The 17497-nt window shown below is 36.0% G+C and overlaps 1 protein-coding gene across 3 annotated transcripts in view; it reads right to left on the minus strand.

Moving 5' to 3' along the window:
* Nucleotides 1-17186, minus strand: part of CLIC2 (chloride intracellular channel 2) — a 34056-nt gene extending 16870 nt beyond the window's left edge. Inside the window, exons 1-4 of one of the 3 annotated variants that reach the window (XM_012528096.4) lie at nt 16887-17186; nt 14595-14678; nt 9562-9671; nt 9311-9436 (exon numbers count right to left, since the gene is read on the minus strand). In XM_012528096.4, the coding sequence (XP_012383550.1) occupies nt 9311-9436; nt 9562-9671; nt 14595-14603 (245 nt within the window). In that variant the 5' untranslated portion in view covers nt 14604-14678; nt 16887-17186. The remainder of the gene's footprint in view (nt 1-9310; nt 9437-9561; nt 9672-14594; nt 14679-16886) is intronic. The other 2 variants (XM_004465999.5, XM_058290988.2) reach the window with 2 other exon arrangements.
* Between the last annotated feature and the right edge of the window lie 311 nt (nt 17187-17497).

Genomic DNA, 17497 nt, shown 5'->3' on the forward strand with positions numbered 1-17497 from the left:
CTTCTCTGTGTCCTATTTCCCAGGCTCTAGTATCAAAACTCTAGCTTCTCTCCTCTGCCATGTGGTTTCTTCTGTGTGTCCCCACCCACCAAGGGTGCAGAGACTCAGCGTCCAACTGATGTGGTCCAATCAAAGCCCTAATCATAATTTAATAAAGTAAAAGTGAAATTTCTGAAGTTAATACAATCTAATATGCCCAGAGGAACAGACCAGTTTATAAACATAATCCAATATCTGTTTTTGGAATTCAAAAACAAGGCCAAACTGCTACACATGTCAATACACATTGTGGCATCTTCTTTCTCCTCTGGGTTGGTTTCCATCTTCTTACTTTTCTCCATGGCTCTTTCTTTGGATTTCTCTATAAGACCTCCAGTAATAGAATTAACACCCATGCTGATTCAGTTGGGTCACACCTTAGCTGAAACGACCTCATCAGAAAGTTCTATTTATAATGGGCTCACTCCCACAGAAATGGGTTAAGATTAAGAACATATATATATTAGATTTTATTTATTCCCCTTCCCCTCCTCCCACCCTGTTGTTTTTGCTGTCTGTGTTGTCTTCTCATTTTCTTTCTTCTAGGATTCATCAAGGTTCAATCCTGGGGACCTCTGATATGAAGAGAGGATCCCTGTCAATTGCACCACCACCTCAGTTCCTGGTTTCTGCTGCACTTCACTTTGACTCTCCCCCTTGTCTCTCTTTTGATGCACTATCATCTTACTGTGTGACTCACTTGCACGGGCACTGGCTCACCACATGGGCACTTGTGTGGCACTGGCTTGCCATGCAGGCATGCTTTCTCTTCTTTTTTTTTTTTTTTTTTTTACTAGGAGGGCAGGGATCAAACCCAGGTTCTCCCATATGGTAGGTGGAAGCTCTATCACTTTAGCCAAATCTGCTTCCCAAGAACATATCTTTATGGATTACATTACTCCAAGCACAGAGTCACACCCTCTGGACCCCATAAATACATATTCTTACCTCATGCAAAATACATTAATTGAATCATAACACCCCAAAAGCCCTAAGCTATTTTAGAATAAATGCTAAGTTCAAAGTCTTATCACAATCAGTTACATGTATGGTCTCTTCTGGGGTAAAATTTCTCTGCTTGATGGACCTTTGAAACCTAGAAAACAAGTTTTCTGCTTTCAATGTACAATGGAAGGACAAGCATAGGCTAAACATGCCCATTCCAGAATGAGGAAAATGGAAGGAAAACAAGAGTCAAAAGGATCCCAAACCAGTCTGAAACCCAGTAGGGCAAATGTCTTTAGATTTCAAGGTCTGAAAGTCATCTCTGGATCAGTGTTTTGTCCTCTGGTCCTGTATCATCCCTTCCAAGTGTCAGTATCATCCCTTCCAAGTGCTTGTGTAGTGGCCGTGGTCTTCCCAAACACTGGGTTGAAGGACCCATTTTCTCCAATCATCAAAATAGCTGAACAACAGGGCACAAGGCTTTACCCCTCCAAGTGCAGGATGAATCTGCCCTTTCCACATATGTGGGTGGGCTTACTCTCTGGCAACAAGAGATCTCTTTGGTCAAAACCTCAGCTTCGATGGTTCTGCCCTTGAAGTCATGCTTCCTTCAATTCATACATTATCTGTCCATTTCAGTCCAAACTGGCAGAAGTAGTGCTCATACAAATTTTCTACAAAACTTGTTGGCTTTCTGTGAAGTTTAAGTGGGTCCTAACCATCAGACATTTGAATTTTCCACAGATCCTTCCTGGATAACTGCATTTCCAATCCTGACTTCCACTGAAATTGCGGGTTAAATCCATGTTCAGCTAAACCCTCACATGCAACCCTATTCGCTTTACCAAAGCTCAGGGAAATCCCCAATAGAAGAGCTTCTGGCTCAAGTCTCAGAGCATACTATCTTTTTAGGCTCAGAATTTTCCAAACCATCATTTTCTGGTTTCTTCATGCTTAAGAGTTCAGTTTTCAGCTTATCCCTTTTCTCTTGGATTTTACTATAAACTTCCAGGAGAAGCCAGGCTGCACCTTCCACACATCTTGGAAATCTCCTCAGCTAAAATATCTAAGTTCACAGTTTACAAGTTTCACTTTCAATATGACATTAGAACACAATTTTGCCAAGTTCTCTGCCACTTTATAAGAAGGATCACCTTTCATCCAGTTTCCTATAACACATTCATCATTTCCTTCTAATGCCTCATCCAAAGTACCTTTGACATCCATATTTCCACCAACAGTCTCTTCAAAGGTATCTAGGCTTTGCTATAAAGCACCTCCCAATTCTTCCAGCCTCTACCCCTTACCCAGTTCCACAACTGTTTCCACAATTTTCAGTGTTTGTCATAGCAAAACCCACTTTCTGGCACCAGAAACCATTTTAGCTTCCCAGCTGCTAAAACAAGTACTGTATAAGGGGTTGGTTTAGTTTAAACAATGGGAATTTGTGGGCTCACAGTTGTGAGGCTAGAGGAAGTCCAAAGTTGAGGCATCAGCTAGGAGTGTTTACTCCCTGTATTAGTCAATCAAAGGGGTGCTGATGTCAAAGTACCAGAAATCTGTTGGCTTGTATAAAATAGTATTTATTTGGGGTAGAAGCTTACAGTCATAAAGCCATAAAAGTTACTTCCCTCACTGAAATCTGTTGCCACGTGTTGGAGCAAGATGTCTGCTGGTCTCTGTGAGTGTTCAGCCTTCCTCTTCCTCTTCCTTTTAAGGCTCAATGGTCTTAGCTTCTTCTGATCTAAGCTGTAAGCTGGCATAAGGCTCATCTCTCTTCTGAGGGCTCATCTCTTTCTGGGCTCAGCTGCTCTCCTCTCTCCATAAGGCCAGCTGTAAACTGTCAAGTGAAAGGTTTGTCTCTCTCACAGGGCTCCAGCATCTAAACTCAGCTCTCTCCTCTGCTGTGTCATTTTCTGTGTGTCTGCCCACCAAGAGGGTGGCGATTCAACATCTTACTGATATGACTGAATCAAAGCACTAATTTTAATTTAATCAAGTAAAAGTGAAACCTCTGATTTTAATAGTCAAAGGGTATCATGCTCAAAAGAACAGACCAGTTTACAAGCATAATCAATATCTCCTTTTTGGAATTCATAAATAATATCAAACTGCCACCATCCCTGAAGATTATTGAGTTGTTCTGGCTGGTTGCCAGTGTTCTTTGGTCCTTGACTTTTCTGTCACATGACTGTGCACATTGTGGTTTCTTCTTCCACTTCAAGGTTCCATTGATTGTCAGCTTCCTGCTTTTCCCCATGGCTTTCTATTTCTGTGACTTTCTCTATAAGGCCACCAATAATAGGGTTAAAATATGATTCAGTTGGGCCATATCTTATCTGAAGTAACCTTATCAAAAAGTCCTATTTACAATGGGTTCACTCCCACAGAAATGGATTAAGAACATGTTTTTCTAGGGTACACAACTCCAAGTCATCACTTTGCATTCAGATTACAATACGTATTCAACCATATTGATAGTTTCTTCCTTAGAATTTAGGTAAAATTTATTCTAAATTTAATTGTGATTTCTTCTTTATTTAGAAATGTATTAATTTGCAAGCAGGTATGGTTTTATAGTTATATTTTTGTTATTGATATTGTACCTAGAGATCACACTCTGGATGATATTGAGCCTTTGAAATTTGGTGAAGCTTACTTTATGACCTAGCTTATCATCGGTTTTGGAAAATATGCCATCATCACTTGGGAAAAAAGTATATCCTGTCATTATTCTATGCAGTGCTCTGTGAAAATTAAGTACATTTTATTAATTGTATTCATAAGATTCACTATATTGTTACCAATGTTTTAATTCATGTTCTAGCAGCGAGGTGTGTTAAATCTGCTAATACTGTGTATTTTTCTATTCCTCCTTTTAGTTCTGACAAATATTTAAAATTTGATGCTGTGTTAACATTTAGGATTCTAATAACTTCTGGCTGTTTTGACCTTTTCTATCATTATAAAATGTCCTACTTTATCCATGGTAATGCTTTTTGCCTTAAGTCTGTTTTGTCTGGTATTAGTATAGCTACACCAGTTTTCTTTTAGTTAAAGTTTGCAAGTAAACCTTCTTCCTTCTTTTTACATTCGACTTCTTTGTATACTTACATTTAAGGTGGATCTCTTGTAATCAACATATATTTGGGGTTTGAATGTTTTTGTTTTGTTTTTGAATGTTTTTATTCAGTTTTAATATCTTAATCTTTTCATAGTAATATTTAGTCTATTCACATTGATAAAATGACAAATATATTTGTTTTTATATCTGCTGTCTTGCTCAGTACTTTCTATGGACCCAGTGATTATATATTTCTCCTTTTCTTGAATTCTTTTAAATTAAGCAAATATTTTTACTATTTAATTATTCTTTGAAATTATCATGCAATAAAATAACTTTTGGGAAGTGTTCAGAATTTTAACACATTCATAGACTTGTATAGCAACCATCACAATCAGGATACAGAACTGTTCCATCACCCAAAAAAACTCCCCAGTGTAACTCCTTTTTTCATACCCTCCTCCACCCCTAACCTCTGGGAACCACTGATCTGTTTTCCAACACTGTGTAGTTTTTACTTTTTGAGAATGTCATATAAATGGACTAGCACAGTGAGTAACCTTTTGAAACAGGCTTCTTTCACTTAGCAATAATTGCTTTTGAAATTTATCTAAGCCATGGTGTGTAGCAATAGTTAATTTTTAAAAATTGTTGAGTAATGTCCCATAGTTTGAATTTAGCACAATTTGCTAATCCATTCACCCATTGAAGGGTTTTTGGGTTATTTCCAATCTGGGTGATTATGAATAAAACTTTTAAACATTTGTGTATGAGTTTTTGTGTGAACATATTTTTTCATTTCTCTAGGGCAAGAGTTCTCAACAGCAGCACAATTGACACTTTGGGCCAGGTAATTATGAGTTGTGTTGGGTTGTCTTGTGCATTGTAGAATGTTTAACAACATCCCTGGCATTTTCCTGCTAGATGCCAAAAGAACCCCTTCCCCCAATCGTGGCAACCAGAAGTGCCTCCAGACATTTCCAAATATCCCCATGGGGACAAAATAGCCATAGTTGAGAACCACATAATTTTTTTATTTTTATGTTTTTTATTTTTATTTCTATTAACTTGAATTTATAATTATTTTATTGTTCTTTGATGGTTACTTTAGACATTACAAAATGCATATCATCACTCATTACAGTCTAGTATAAATTATTGCTCTTACTCTGTCCTTGAAAATACTAGAAATTTACAAATCTTTAGCTGCCCTTACCACTCTCATGTTTTGCTTCATTGCTTTCTTGCATTTGTCTACTTATACTTTTTGTCTTTATTTATTTATTTTTAATGTTACATTAAAAAAATATGAGGTTCCCATATACCCCCCACTCCCCTCACTCCACTCCTACTTATATTTTAAGCCCACAAGATATTGCTATTTCTCTCTGCAGTTAAGTACTAAGTTAGTACTCATTTATATTTACCCACATATTTACTCTTCCTGTTGCTCTTCATAACTTAATGTATTTCCATCTAAAATAATTTTTCTTCTTCCTGAAGAATGCCTTTAAGTTTTTTGTTTAATGCAAGAATGCTGACAATGAATTCTCTTTGCTTTCCTTGTATGAAAATATCTTTATTTTGCCTTTGTTTTTGAAGAGTAAATTTTCTGGGCATATAATTCTAAGTTGGCAGTGATTTTCATTCAGCACTTTAAAGATATTGTTTCACTGCCCTTTTTAAGGAGGTACTGGAGATTGAACCTGGGACCTCATCACATGTGAAGCAGGCACTCAACCACTGAGCTACCCCCATCCTCCATTGTCTTTTGGTTTCCATTTTCCCTATGGATAAGTCAGATGTCAGTCTTATTGTTGCTTCTTTGAAGGAAAGTGTCTTTGTTCTCTCCTATCTTTTAATTATTTTATCTTTGTTTAGAGTTTTCAGAGTCTTGCTATAATGTGCCTTCATGTGGTTCTCTTTGAATTTGGGGGGATGAGAGGCCTTGTTGAAATTGTGGGTAATTGTTGTTAATCAATTTTGGATGGAAATTAGCTCTTCAAATATTGCTTATGCTAGTTTTTCCTCTCCATCTGAGACCTTAAATACACATATCTTAGACTTTTCCCTAAATCTCTCACATCTCTAATACTCTTTAATATATTTTTATTCTTTTTTTCTATGTCTGCATCAGTTTGGATATTTTCTATGTACTATATTCCAGTTTACTAACCATCTCTTCTGCTGTGTCTCATTGCTGTTAAACTTATGTGAGGGTTTCTTATATTCAGATATTGTATTTTTCAGTTATAGAATTTAATTTTGCCTTTTAAAAAATACATTCTAATTCATTAGTGGAAGCATCCATCTTTACATCTATTTTCTCCATGTTTTCCACTATTTTCTTGAACATATCAATCACAGCTATATAAAAATTCTTTTTGATTACAATATCTGGATCACTTTTGGTTTGTTTCTTTTGGCTTTTAATACTCTTATTTTTCCATCATATAGTCCTATATTTTATGTTTCTGGTTATTCTCTTCTGAATGGAAGACATGCATAAAAATTGCAGAAGCTCCAAATTATTTTCTTTAGAGAAAACTTAATATTTCATCTTCTGGGAAGTTAGAGTGATAACTATTACCTTAATTCAATCAGAGACTGCACTGAGTCAAGGCTGTATTACAGCCCTGGAAAGCCTGTGGGATTTTCATGAGTGCCTGGAATATTCTTCAGGGTCCCTTAATCTGGCAAGTACTGAATTCAAATTTTTGACTATAAGACTATGGAAAGATTTGGTATTCTTTTCATTAGCTTTCAGCTTAGTCTTTTTTCCCCTACCACCCTAAGAAGCCTCAGAATTTGGCAAATTTGGGAAACTGGTCAGGTGCTTTAGGTCTTCTAAGTCTCCACTAAAAGTTCTGTTCATTTCTCTGGCCCCCATCAGCAACTGCCTGTTGCTATATGCTAAGCTCAAGAGGTATGCTTAAAACAAAGTGTTTGAGAAAGATTGAACATAAAAGCCAGAATATTATATATCAGGGAAATTCTAACTAAAAGAATGTTATTCTACCAGTGCAATTTTAGTCAAATGGAATTCTCTGGTTATAATGGGAGATAATTAGAAATCAGTTCCAAAGAGATAGACATTCCTTCATGCTTTTGGGAAAAAAAGAAAAAAAATTCTATCTAATTCATGAGTCAAAAAAGGGGAAAATGGAAATTACAGTGTTTTAGTTTGCTAAAGGCTGTCAATGCAATATACCAGATATGGGTTGGCTTTTACAACTGGGATTTATTAACTTATAAGCTCACAGTTTCAAGGCTGAGAAAAATGTCCAAATCAAGGCATCAGGCAAAGCTTTCTCTCCAGATATAGGCTGCTGGTGATCCTGGACTCCTGCCATATGGCAGGGTACAGTGGTGGCTCTGTCAGTCCCTGTCTTTTCCTCCAGGCATGTTGCCTTCAGCTTCAGCCTGCTCTGTCTGTGGCTTTCTCATTCAGCTTTTGGGAGCCTTTCTCCATGCCTCTCTGCTCTTCTGATTCCAGCCTCCAGACTCTGAGACCCTCTTTCTCAGCTTCTGGGGGTTGCTCTCTGTCTCTGAAGCTTTTCTCTGTTTCTGTGGCTTTTTATTCCTCCATTAATAAAGGACTCCAGTAAGAGAATTAAGACTCACCCTGGGTCACACAATCTAACCACTGCCCTTAACTGAAGTAATTTATTCAAAAGACCCCACCTACAATAAGTTTACATGCACAGGAGAGGATTAACCCTAATGACATGATATTCTGGGGTCCACAATAGTTTCAAACTGCCATGCACAACATTAAAGAATGAGTAATGTAAACTTGGGAATCTATAGTTCATGGGTAACTCTGTTTTGGTTTCTGGCCATAAGAAAGTGTGGTAGACAGGAATCTAAGATTGCTTCCAAGATTCCTGGCCCCTGTTGTACACACCCTATGTAATGCTCTCCCCTTGATTGTGGGTGGGAACTGTGAATATGATGGAATATAAAAATTATGATTAGGTTGCCAATCAATTGACTTTGAGTTAATCTAATGGGATAGTATCCTGGGTAGGCATAGTCCATTCAGATGAACCCTTAAAAGAAGGTAAAACATCAGAGAAACATTCTCCTTCTGGACTCAGAAGAAAAACAGCTATGTTGTGAATTACCTGTGGAGAGGAAGCCTGAGGGAGCTGAAAGTGAACCTTGGCTGGCAGCTAACTAGTAAACATAGACTTCAGTTTTACAGCTGCAAGGAATTGAATTCTGCCAAAAATCTTAATGAGCTTGCGGAAGACTCCTAGCCCCAGATGGAAACTGCAGCCCTGACTGACACCTTGATTGCAAACTTGTGCCTGGACTCCTGATCAATGGAAATTTTCAGATAAAAAATGGATGTTGTTTTAAAAACACTGTTTGTGGTAAGTTTCTATACAATAGAAAATTAATACAGCAGGTTTCTTGTTTCCAGACACTATCCTGGGTAGGCAGAGATGCACAGTTCTCATTCAAGAATAGACAATACAATTATGGCCTCTGGCTAGCTGCATGAAACCTGTTTCCTGGCCTCTAGTCCTTGCACTGGGTATGTTCTGTCCTTATTCCATCAGATGTGTTAAGGCCCAGTTCTGATCAGTCCTCACAGGCTATAAGTGCTAATGTCACTCCCAACCCACTGTGGAGTCCCTCTCCATTTCTATGCCAGAGAAAATTTACTTCCTTGCTTTAAAGTATGTTATGAATTTTTGTAAAAAAAACATTTGAAAAATTTTATCTACTTTTTGTGTATTTGAAGTTGAAAGGGGAAGTTTATACATGCACTTCATTTGATATATGGGCCCAGAAATCTCAAAGCTTTTAACATTCAGTTGCCAGACTGCACACCTGAGAGTAGACTAAATTAAAAGCTATTTCAAAATCGAAGATCTTCTGAGGGATCTGCAGTAAAATAAGTCTGATTTCTACTAGTATAAATATCCCAAAACTTCATTATGAATCAGAGTATGTGGTTGAATTTAAATGTGGCCCAAATTTACCTACCTTCCCCAGGTTTCCAAGTCTAGCCTTGCCAATTTCTATTATATTACCTATAAATTAAATAAGTAATTTAGAAATAAGTTTTCTTATCTTATATGAAGTGATCATGGAGGATCTTCCCAAAACTTATCTAGAAAGACAGAAAAAGAGATGTTTGGCAGTGGAAATGCTGAGTTAAATGCCTAGAAGGAAGAATCCTCAATCTGTAAACAACAGGGCAATAAAATAGATTATCTCAGTGCAATAGAATCCTGTAAAATGCTGTACCTTGGAGGAGCCAGTGTCTGCTCTAGAAATTCTTCAATTTTAATGAAGTCTGTTTTCAACTCCTTGTTATATATCAGGAAGGGAGGATTTATACCTGGGGCTAAGTCCTTCAGTTCTTCAGGCTTTCTATGATGATTGAAAAATATGCAGAGTTAGCCTATAGGTAAGGTATGCATTATACAAACACCAAGATTGTATTGGTATCTACTGATCTCAATCTCTAGAATTAAACATGTCCTGATTTCTCTTACCTGGTCATGTCAACAGTAGTAACATTGAATTTAACTCCTTTAAGCCAGAGGACCATGAAAAGGCGTTGACAAAAGGGACAGTTTCCAATACTCTCCCCATCACTCCCAGCCTATTAAGATAAAGAAATGCATTAGTTTATTCATTCTTTTAGCAAATATGTACTGAGTGCTTACTGGGAACTGAGTTAGTTGCTAGGGACACAGTTGGAAATCCTTACTCTCATAGATTCTGCCATCCAGCAGAGAGAGAGAGAGAGAGATAATGAATCAAATAATTTTATTATATGCAAAATTATAAGTGTTATGAATACATCATAATAATAAATTTTATATATTACCAAAATTTATATAAACAATTGATGGACATTTAGGCTATTCCAATTTTTTTTCTACTAAAAGTACTTCTGCAAAAAAACATTTCTGGGCATATAACTTATTCCACTTCTGAGATTATACTTTTAGGGTTATTTTTGAAAGGATAATGCTAAGTAAAGAGTATGCACATTTTCCATTTTAATAAGTCCTGCCAGATTTCCTTCCTGAACGCTGAGTATCTTGCTGTGTGTTCATTGACCATTTGATTTCCTTATTTTCAGAGGAAAATAAAATTTCCTTATTTTATTTTGTGAATTGTTTGTTCATGCCACTTTTCCTTCTTTCTATTAAGGTAATGATTTTTTTCCTTACTGATTTGGAAAATTTATTTGTATATTGAAGACATTAACTCTTTATGATACATGTTCTGTGTAATTTTAAAAAACAAATTTTATGTAAAATTTAAATTTTACATAAAATCTTTCATTCTTTTTCTCTATGCAGTTTGGTTTTTATGGTATGTTTAGAAAGGCTTTATATCATCAAGATTATAAAATGTTGATTTCTTATTTTAATTTCTTATTTTGTTTTATTACAAAAATCTCTTGTAATTTCTTCTAGCACACTTTATGGTTTCATTTTCTGCATTTGTTTGGTCTATGTGAATTAATTATGGTGTAAGGATTGTATTGGCACTCCACCTTTAGTATTTTTTCCTTTCTTTTTTTTTTACAAGTAGTTAGTAGTTGTCTCAACACTATTCTTTGAAACAAATTCATCTTTCTCTCACCTGATTGAAAACAACACACTTTTCCACTTTGAAATTTTATATATACTTGAGTTTATTTGTGGACTCTTTATTATTCATTCATTCATCTAATAAATATTCACTGAACAAATTATTATTGTGTGTTTAACATATACTAAGCATTTTGCTAGGCACTAGGAATATGGTATTAAACAAAACAATATTAAAATTTTTTAAAAATTCCCCTAAATAAACTCTCAGCTTTAAAGTGAGTAAATTTTTTGAAGGAAGGAAATGCATTTTATGAGCGTGTGTAACAGAGGAACCTAATCTATGTGGGTTTGGTCAGGGAAATGTCTGAGGAAATGGCATTTGAACCAAATTCAAGGATGAGTAAGAGTTAACTAGGTGAATGGACATTAAGAGGGCATTCAAACAGAGGGTATAATAAAGGCCTTGCAACATCAGACATGAGCATGTCATGTATAAGGAACTGAAAGAAGGCCAATGTGGCCAGGATTCTGAGAGTGAGGGTGAGAAATGAAAATTTTGATAGTGTCTTATCAAAGTGAAAATCTGCTTTCAAAAGAGCTTTCAAGGAAATGAAAAAGGTCTTGTATCCAAAATATGTAAAACATATAAATAAAGAACACTTACACCTCAATAACAAGGCAATTTACCCAACTTTAAAATTGGGCAAGAGATTTGAGCAAGCTTCACAAAAGGAAGTATACAGATGGTAAATAAGGACATGAAAAGATGCTCAACCTCATTACTTATTTGGGAAATGCAAATCAAAACCACACTGAGCTACAACTTAACACACATTAGAATAGCTGAAATTAAAAAGACTGACCATATCAAGTGCTGGCAGGGATGTGGAACAACTGGAACTCTCATACACTGCTCTTGACAGTATAAAATGGTACAATTGATTTGGAAGAAAGTTTGACAAAGTTAAACATCTATCTATCATATGACCCAGCAATTCTAAGCCTAGGTATTTACCCAAGAGAAATGAAAACATATGACCATACAAAGACTTGAACATGAATGTTTATAGATACTTTATTCATAATAGCCCAAAACTGGAAAAATCTAAATGTCCTTCAAAGGGTGATGGGATACACAAAACGTACATCCATACAAAAGAATACTTTAGCAGTAAAAAAGAATGAGCAATTGATACATACAACAACACGGGCAAATCTCAAAGTAACTATGCTGAGAAAAAGAAGCCAGGCAAAAAGTGTACATACTGTATGATTCCATCTATAAAAAATTTTAGAAAATGCAAATTAATCTATCTTGCCTGAAAGCAGATCAGTGGTTACCTGTAGGCAGAGGATAGTGAGGTGGAGTGGGGAAGATTGACTGCAAAGAGACACAAGGGAACTTTCTGAGGTGATGGAAATATTATATAATTTAGTTGGAGTGGTGGTTATACACGTGTATACATTTGTTAAAAGTCATTGAACAGTACACTTAAAATAGGTGCATTTATTTTATGTAAATTATCTCAATAAAGTTGATTAAAATAGAAAAGGTTAAAAAAAAGAAGAAAGCAAAACAAAATATTGTGATATTATGCAAAAGTTGCAGATATTAGAGTGACAGAGTTAAGAGTATGACTGTGGGAGGGGGTGGCTGAGAGATGGTGGAATACAAAATCAATGGAGGAGAGGAAGTCAAGGATCTGAGAATCCAGAGTGTTGGAAAGGTCACCAGTGTAAGATATTGAAATCACAAAGCATTATGACAGGAGTAGTATGGAAGAGAGTTACAGTGATTCAGGAGCTAAAATCCTCAAGGAAGAAGGGAGAGTGATCAGGAATGTGGAAGATTGCTCTAACAGGGAAACACAGTGGGTGCTCTAATCTGATGATATAAAACTCAATCTAGGTATTTCTTTGGATGGGGGAAGGAGAATGGTGTGGAAGGAACAAGGATACCTAAAGAACACCTACCCCATCTCCAGACTCAGAGAATGAGGAAGAAAAAGCAATCACTTCTTGAGAGGATTATAGTTGATGTAGTATCTTTATGAAAGATCCATGTTTTAAACACCTCAATCTCAACATGTCCCAAACTGAATTCCTCTCCTTGTTTATACTTGCTTTTTCTTTAGTGGATGTAAGAAGAAATCATGTTTCTTTATTGTTGCTCTTTTGTGGTATCAGGGAGTGAAGATGTAAGGGAAGACGCAACTAACCTTGGCAGCTATATTTCTTTTGTAAGAATTTTGTACTGAAGTGAGACTAGGGATCCGAGCAGAACTGGGGTTAGCGGGTGGAAACATGATTAAGGGTGGGAGGCAGGAAGAAGAATGGAGTCTGATAATAGATACGGCAGGAAGGGTGGGTCGCCTTTGACAAAAGGAAAAGCAAAACAGTGAGCTGTGGTGGTGGTGCTGGTGGGAAATGCAGTAAAGTTTTACAGGAAAATTGAAGGTTTATTTTTTTGTTCATGTTATGCTGATTTAAAGTGCCAACATATAAAATTTAAGGATGTAAAGTCTGTAACCTGATGGATTATCTACCTCTTAAGTAACTTTAACTGCAAAGACAGAATGCAGTCATTCACCAAACCAAATTTTTCTCTTTGTGCTTGTGATCTAAGTTTCTAAACATGAAAAATAGTAATAGTAACAATAATAGCTAACGTTTATTGAGTCTTCACTATGTTACTAAGGACTCTGCTTTACATAGGCTGTCTCATTTAATCCTCTCAATAATCCTATGCAGTTGGTTCTGTTATTACCCTTGTTGAACAAATGAGGAGATTGAGGCTTAGAAAGATTGACTAGATCAAGTACACCCAGTCAGTGGTAGAGTTAATGATATACATATTCTTCTCAGTTAGTATACCTGGGACTGTCTACTAAACAACCCACACCCTTAAATATTAATTTCTCCTAGCTAATAGTTTTGTTCAATTTTTACATTACAGTCTATGATAGCTCTAAGAAAGCTTGAAAATGGTCTGAACATTCAGAGAAGAGTACCATCTCTACCTTCTTTCCAACACGAAGTTTTTGACAAAAATATTACATTCAGAATTTTTGGCCCAAATGTTAGGTTCTGTAATGTTAGATTCCATGATACAAATAGGCTAAAACTTAGTTTTAGAGTATTTGGTGAAGAACCCAGACATTCCATTTGACAATGAACAACAAACCAATAGGATGACTTAGGCATTTAGATAAAAGAAAATATGTGTTACAAAATCCTTTGTTCTTAGTTACTTGGTATAAATCTTGCCCAAATCATTCAGAGCTGAAAAGCAATGTTTTCACTGGCTACATGGAACATGTAGGTGGTGATATATAGATTCTTAATTGTGACAGCAAAGAAATTAATTTCTTGTAGAGATCCCATCAGTGATATGGGGAAGAAGTTGTGGGAGAGTTTTTTAAAAAAATCAAATCAATTTTATTGATACATATTAATAAAGCATAAATCCATCCAAAGTATAAAATCAATGGTATTCAGTGTAAACACATATTTGTGCATTCATCACTTTAATCATTCCTAGAGCACTTTCATTATTCCAATAATAATAATAATAATAATAATAATAAAACAAAAAATTCATCACTTCTCAATCTCTCTATGCTTCCCCTCTTGTATATACCTGCTATTCTGTTTCCTTCTCTCTGGTATATTTGTATTTATATTTTGTAAAAACCGTCTTATATATGCAATATCTCCCATATTTGTGTTTTACATGAGGTTTTACTATCTTTTTTTTTTTTTTTGGTTTTACTATCTTATACAGTCCCATGTTACTCTTTTTAGCTTTCCTTCTAGTAATATACATGACCTTAGACTTTCCCTTTCAATGTTGGAGAGTTTTTGAGGCACAGCAAGAGGTAGCTGAAGGAAATCACAGGCCATTTAATCTTTGGAAAGATATCATATTGTATATAAAGGAGACACCATTGGTAAAGAAAAGTGCTTTTATAACTTACTGATAGCATTTTTCAACTTTCTCCACCCTTATGCCTCTCCCCTAAGTGTCCTCCATGAAACTTCTAGAGATCAGTAGAACACATCTTAAAGCAAAGCAAAACAAAAACCTGGATGAGAGATACTCAAGGTTCTTCCAGGAAATTTGTAATTTGTATCAATGTCATTAGATAAACTTAAATATAAAGAATTCCATCTAACGAAAATTTGGGAAAATTTAATGGCAAATTCACCTAGTTGGAAACAATTGAATAAGATTAGACAAAGTAATTTTAATGTATTGAAATCCTAACTCTGCCATTCACTAGTTTTGTGACCTTGGACAAGTTACTTAATTGTTCTTTGCTTTAATTTCTATGTCCGTAAAATGGGTCAATAATAAACCATTTAGCACAGTATGTTCCATATAGTAAATACTCAATAAATTATTAGCTATTTTTAACCAGAAAGTTATTATCTTAACATTTGCTCACCCATTGTGTAATTTGCTAACCTCTCCCTTTCAGATTATCAATCAAATATAAGAAGTCTATGAAGATAAACAAACCAATGTCAACAAAACTGGATTGAGGAGTTTGAATTGAATGAACAGTTTGGACAAAAGGAACAATTTGGTTACCTTATATAGAGGCATTACTTCAGGTTTGAATTTTTTTTTCTTTTGCCTTTATTTATTTTTTAATATTACATTAAAAAAATATGAGGTCCCCATATATCCCCCACCCCCTTACCCCACTCCTCCCCCCATAATGACAATCTCCTCCATCATCATGAGACATTCATTGCATTTGGTGAATACATCTCAGAGCACCACTGTACCTCATGGTCAATGGTCCATATCATTGTCCATAGTCTACCACGTTCCACCCAGTGGCCCATGGGAGGACATACAATGTCCAGTAACTGTCCCTACAGCATTTTCAGGTTTGAAATTGGTAGATGTAAAAGGCAAGTCAGGATATGAAAGCTTACTAATATCCTAACTGTCTGAACAGCCACATGTTTTGCTGGAATCCAGAGAGAGGAGAAGTAGCTCTTATGTCCCATAGTCCAGCAAACACTTATTTGGATTACCTTGCTACAAAGAAATTCTAAAGGAATGTAAGGGTCTCTCTGTTATTATTTTGAAACAGCAAGTTGATAATACATTTGGCATATATATGTGGTCATTTGCTAAATAATTTTAAATGGCTGTAAAAGTATCATTTTGGTCAACAGGTGTTTAATGTTTGGTAAACATAATTATTTTATGTCTTTGAAGGCATCAAAAATTTATACAGTTACAGAGGCAATTCCTTAAATATTATGTGCCTTAGTTTACTTATCTAGAAAATGATTATGATATATTATGACTATGACAATGTCATAATAGTCATCATTATTATTCTTATAATTACCTACTTCCTAAGTTGTTGTAAGGACTAAATGAGGTAACACGTGAGGTATTTAGAAAAGGTTCAGGCACAATATAAAGAGCTTGTTATCATTACTATTATTATCCTTAGTACTTCTAATAGTTAAGGAAAATACAGGGAAAAATAAAGTTAGTTTTGAGTATGAATTTTGGAAAATATATACTTTCTCCTCAGAAAAAAGCCCACATAAAACTTTTTTTCTTCATGAGCTAATTTAGAAGCACATGTTTCCTTCTCCTGATTTGGGGGTTTTCCAAAGGGCTTTTCTGAAAGAAAAAAAAACCTCCCAAGGCAATAAATAAAGAGGAAGCAGCAGCATTCTAAAATGCCTCCTCTTCACATAACAGACCCACAGACTCCTGGACTTTTCTCTCCTATAGCGTCCATGTGGCCCTGATGTGCTGCTTGTCCATTATGGGAGAATTTTAGAAAGTTCTTTTCTTGGCTATAATGTGGGAAAGGAGGCTCTCAAGTCACTATTGACTCTTTCCTTCACCTATCCAGGCCTTTCAAAACCTATTTCATAAAACACAGATTTCTAGAGCTTGAAAAGTCCTTAAGGATCATCTTGTCAGACCTTCATTATATAGATGGAGAAACAAAGGTTCAGAGAGAGGAAGGGATTTGACCAAGGTTACATAAGATGCCACTGAGAATACAATTAGGTGCTCTGACTACCAGTCTAATGCTCTATCGTATCAACTTGCCTTTTCCTGTTGTCACTTAAGAGCTGCCCAACACCCAAGCATCTTTCTAGAACACAGAATAAAAAAATTTTTCCTATAGCTTTAGTCCAAATATGGACCTTTATAAAAAGCTGAAGTCTAGTGTCAAGAAATAATGGCTTCCATATGCTGTTATTATGTCTGGAAAGCTTACCTTCACAAAAAGCTCAATTTCAGGGTCTGCTTGAGTAGTGAGCTTCAGGCCTGCCATCGTTTTGTCGTTATTGCCGGTTGTCGGCCCTCTGCCTCTGAACAGTACAAGACACTCTTTTCTTCTATTTTTTACCAAAGGCTGAAGTAGTATTGGTGCTTTAAAAGGAAAGTCCAGCTTGTAGTGGACTTAGAGCTGGGGCCAGTCTTTCTTCTCAAGGGGTGGGACACAGAGAATTCTAGATGCTCGAGAGCAGCTCTTGAACTTGTTTTCTTTCTTCCTCTTGACTAACATTTGAATCAAGGAGGAGCCAAAGGGGTGTGTGTAAACTGGCTAGCTAGATGGGTGGGGGTGTTTCCAGAGAGGTTTCAATGCCATGAGTCAGCATCAGAGAAACGCATACACGCACAAACACACACATGCAGTGCTGGCTTCTATATATCAAGCAAACCAGATGTTCTCTAGAGTTGCCCTTCAAGTCCTGGGCTTCATGCCCAGAAAAGGACCTCTTATTGCTGTTCCTATAAACTTACAGCAGCAAAAAGCTCTTCCAGAAAAAGGGCCAGAAATTATTTAGGTTTTATCATTGAAGAGGATGTTTATCCAATGATCCT

This window comes from Dasypus novemcinctus, chromosome X, assembly GCF_030445035.2.
Source record: "Dasypus novemcinctus isolate mDasNov1 chromosome X, mDasNov1.1.hap2, whole genome shotgun sequence".
Lineage (NCBI taxonomy): Eukaryota > Metazoa > Chordata > Mammalia > Cingulata > Dasypodidae > Dasypus > Dasypus novemcinctus.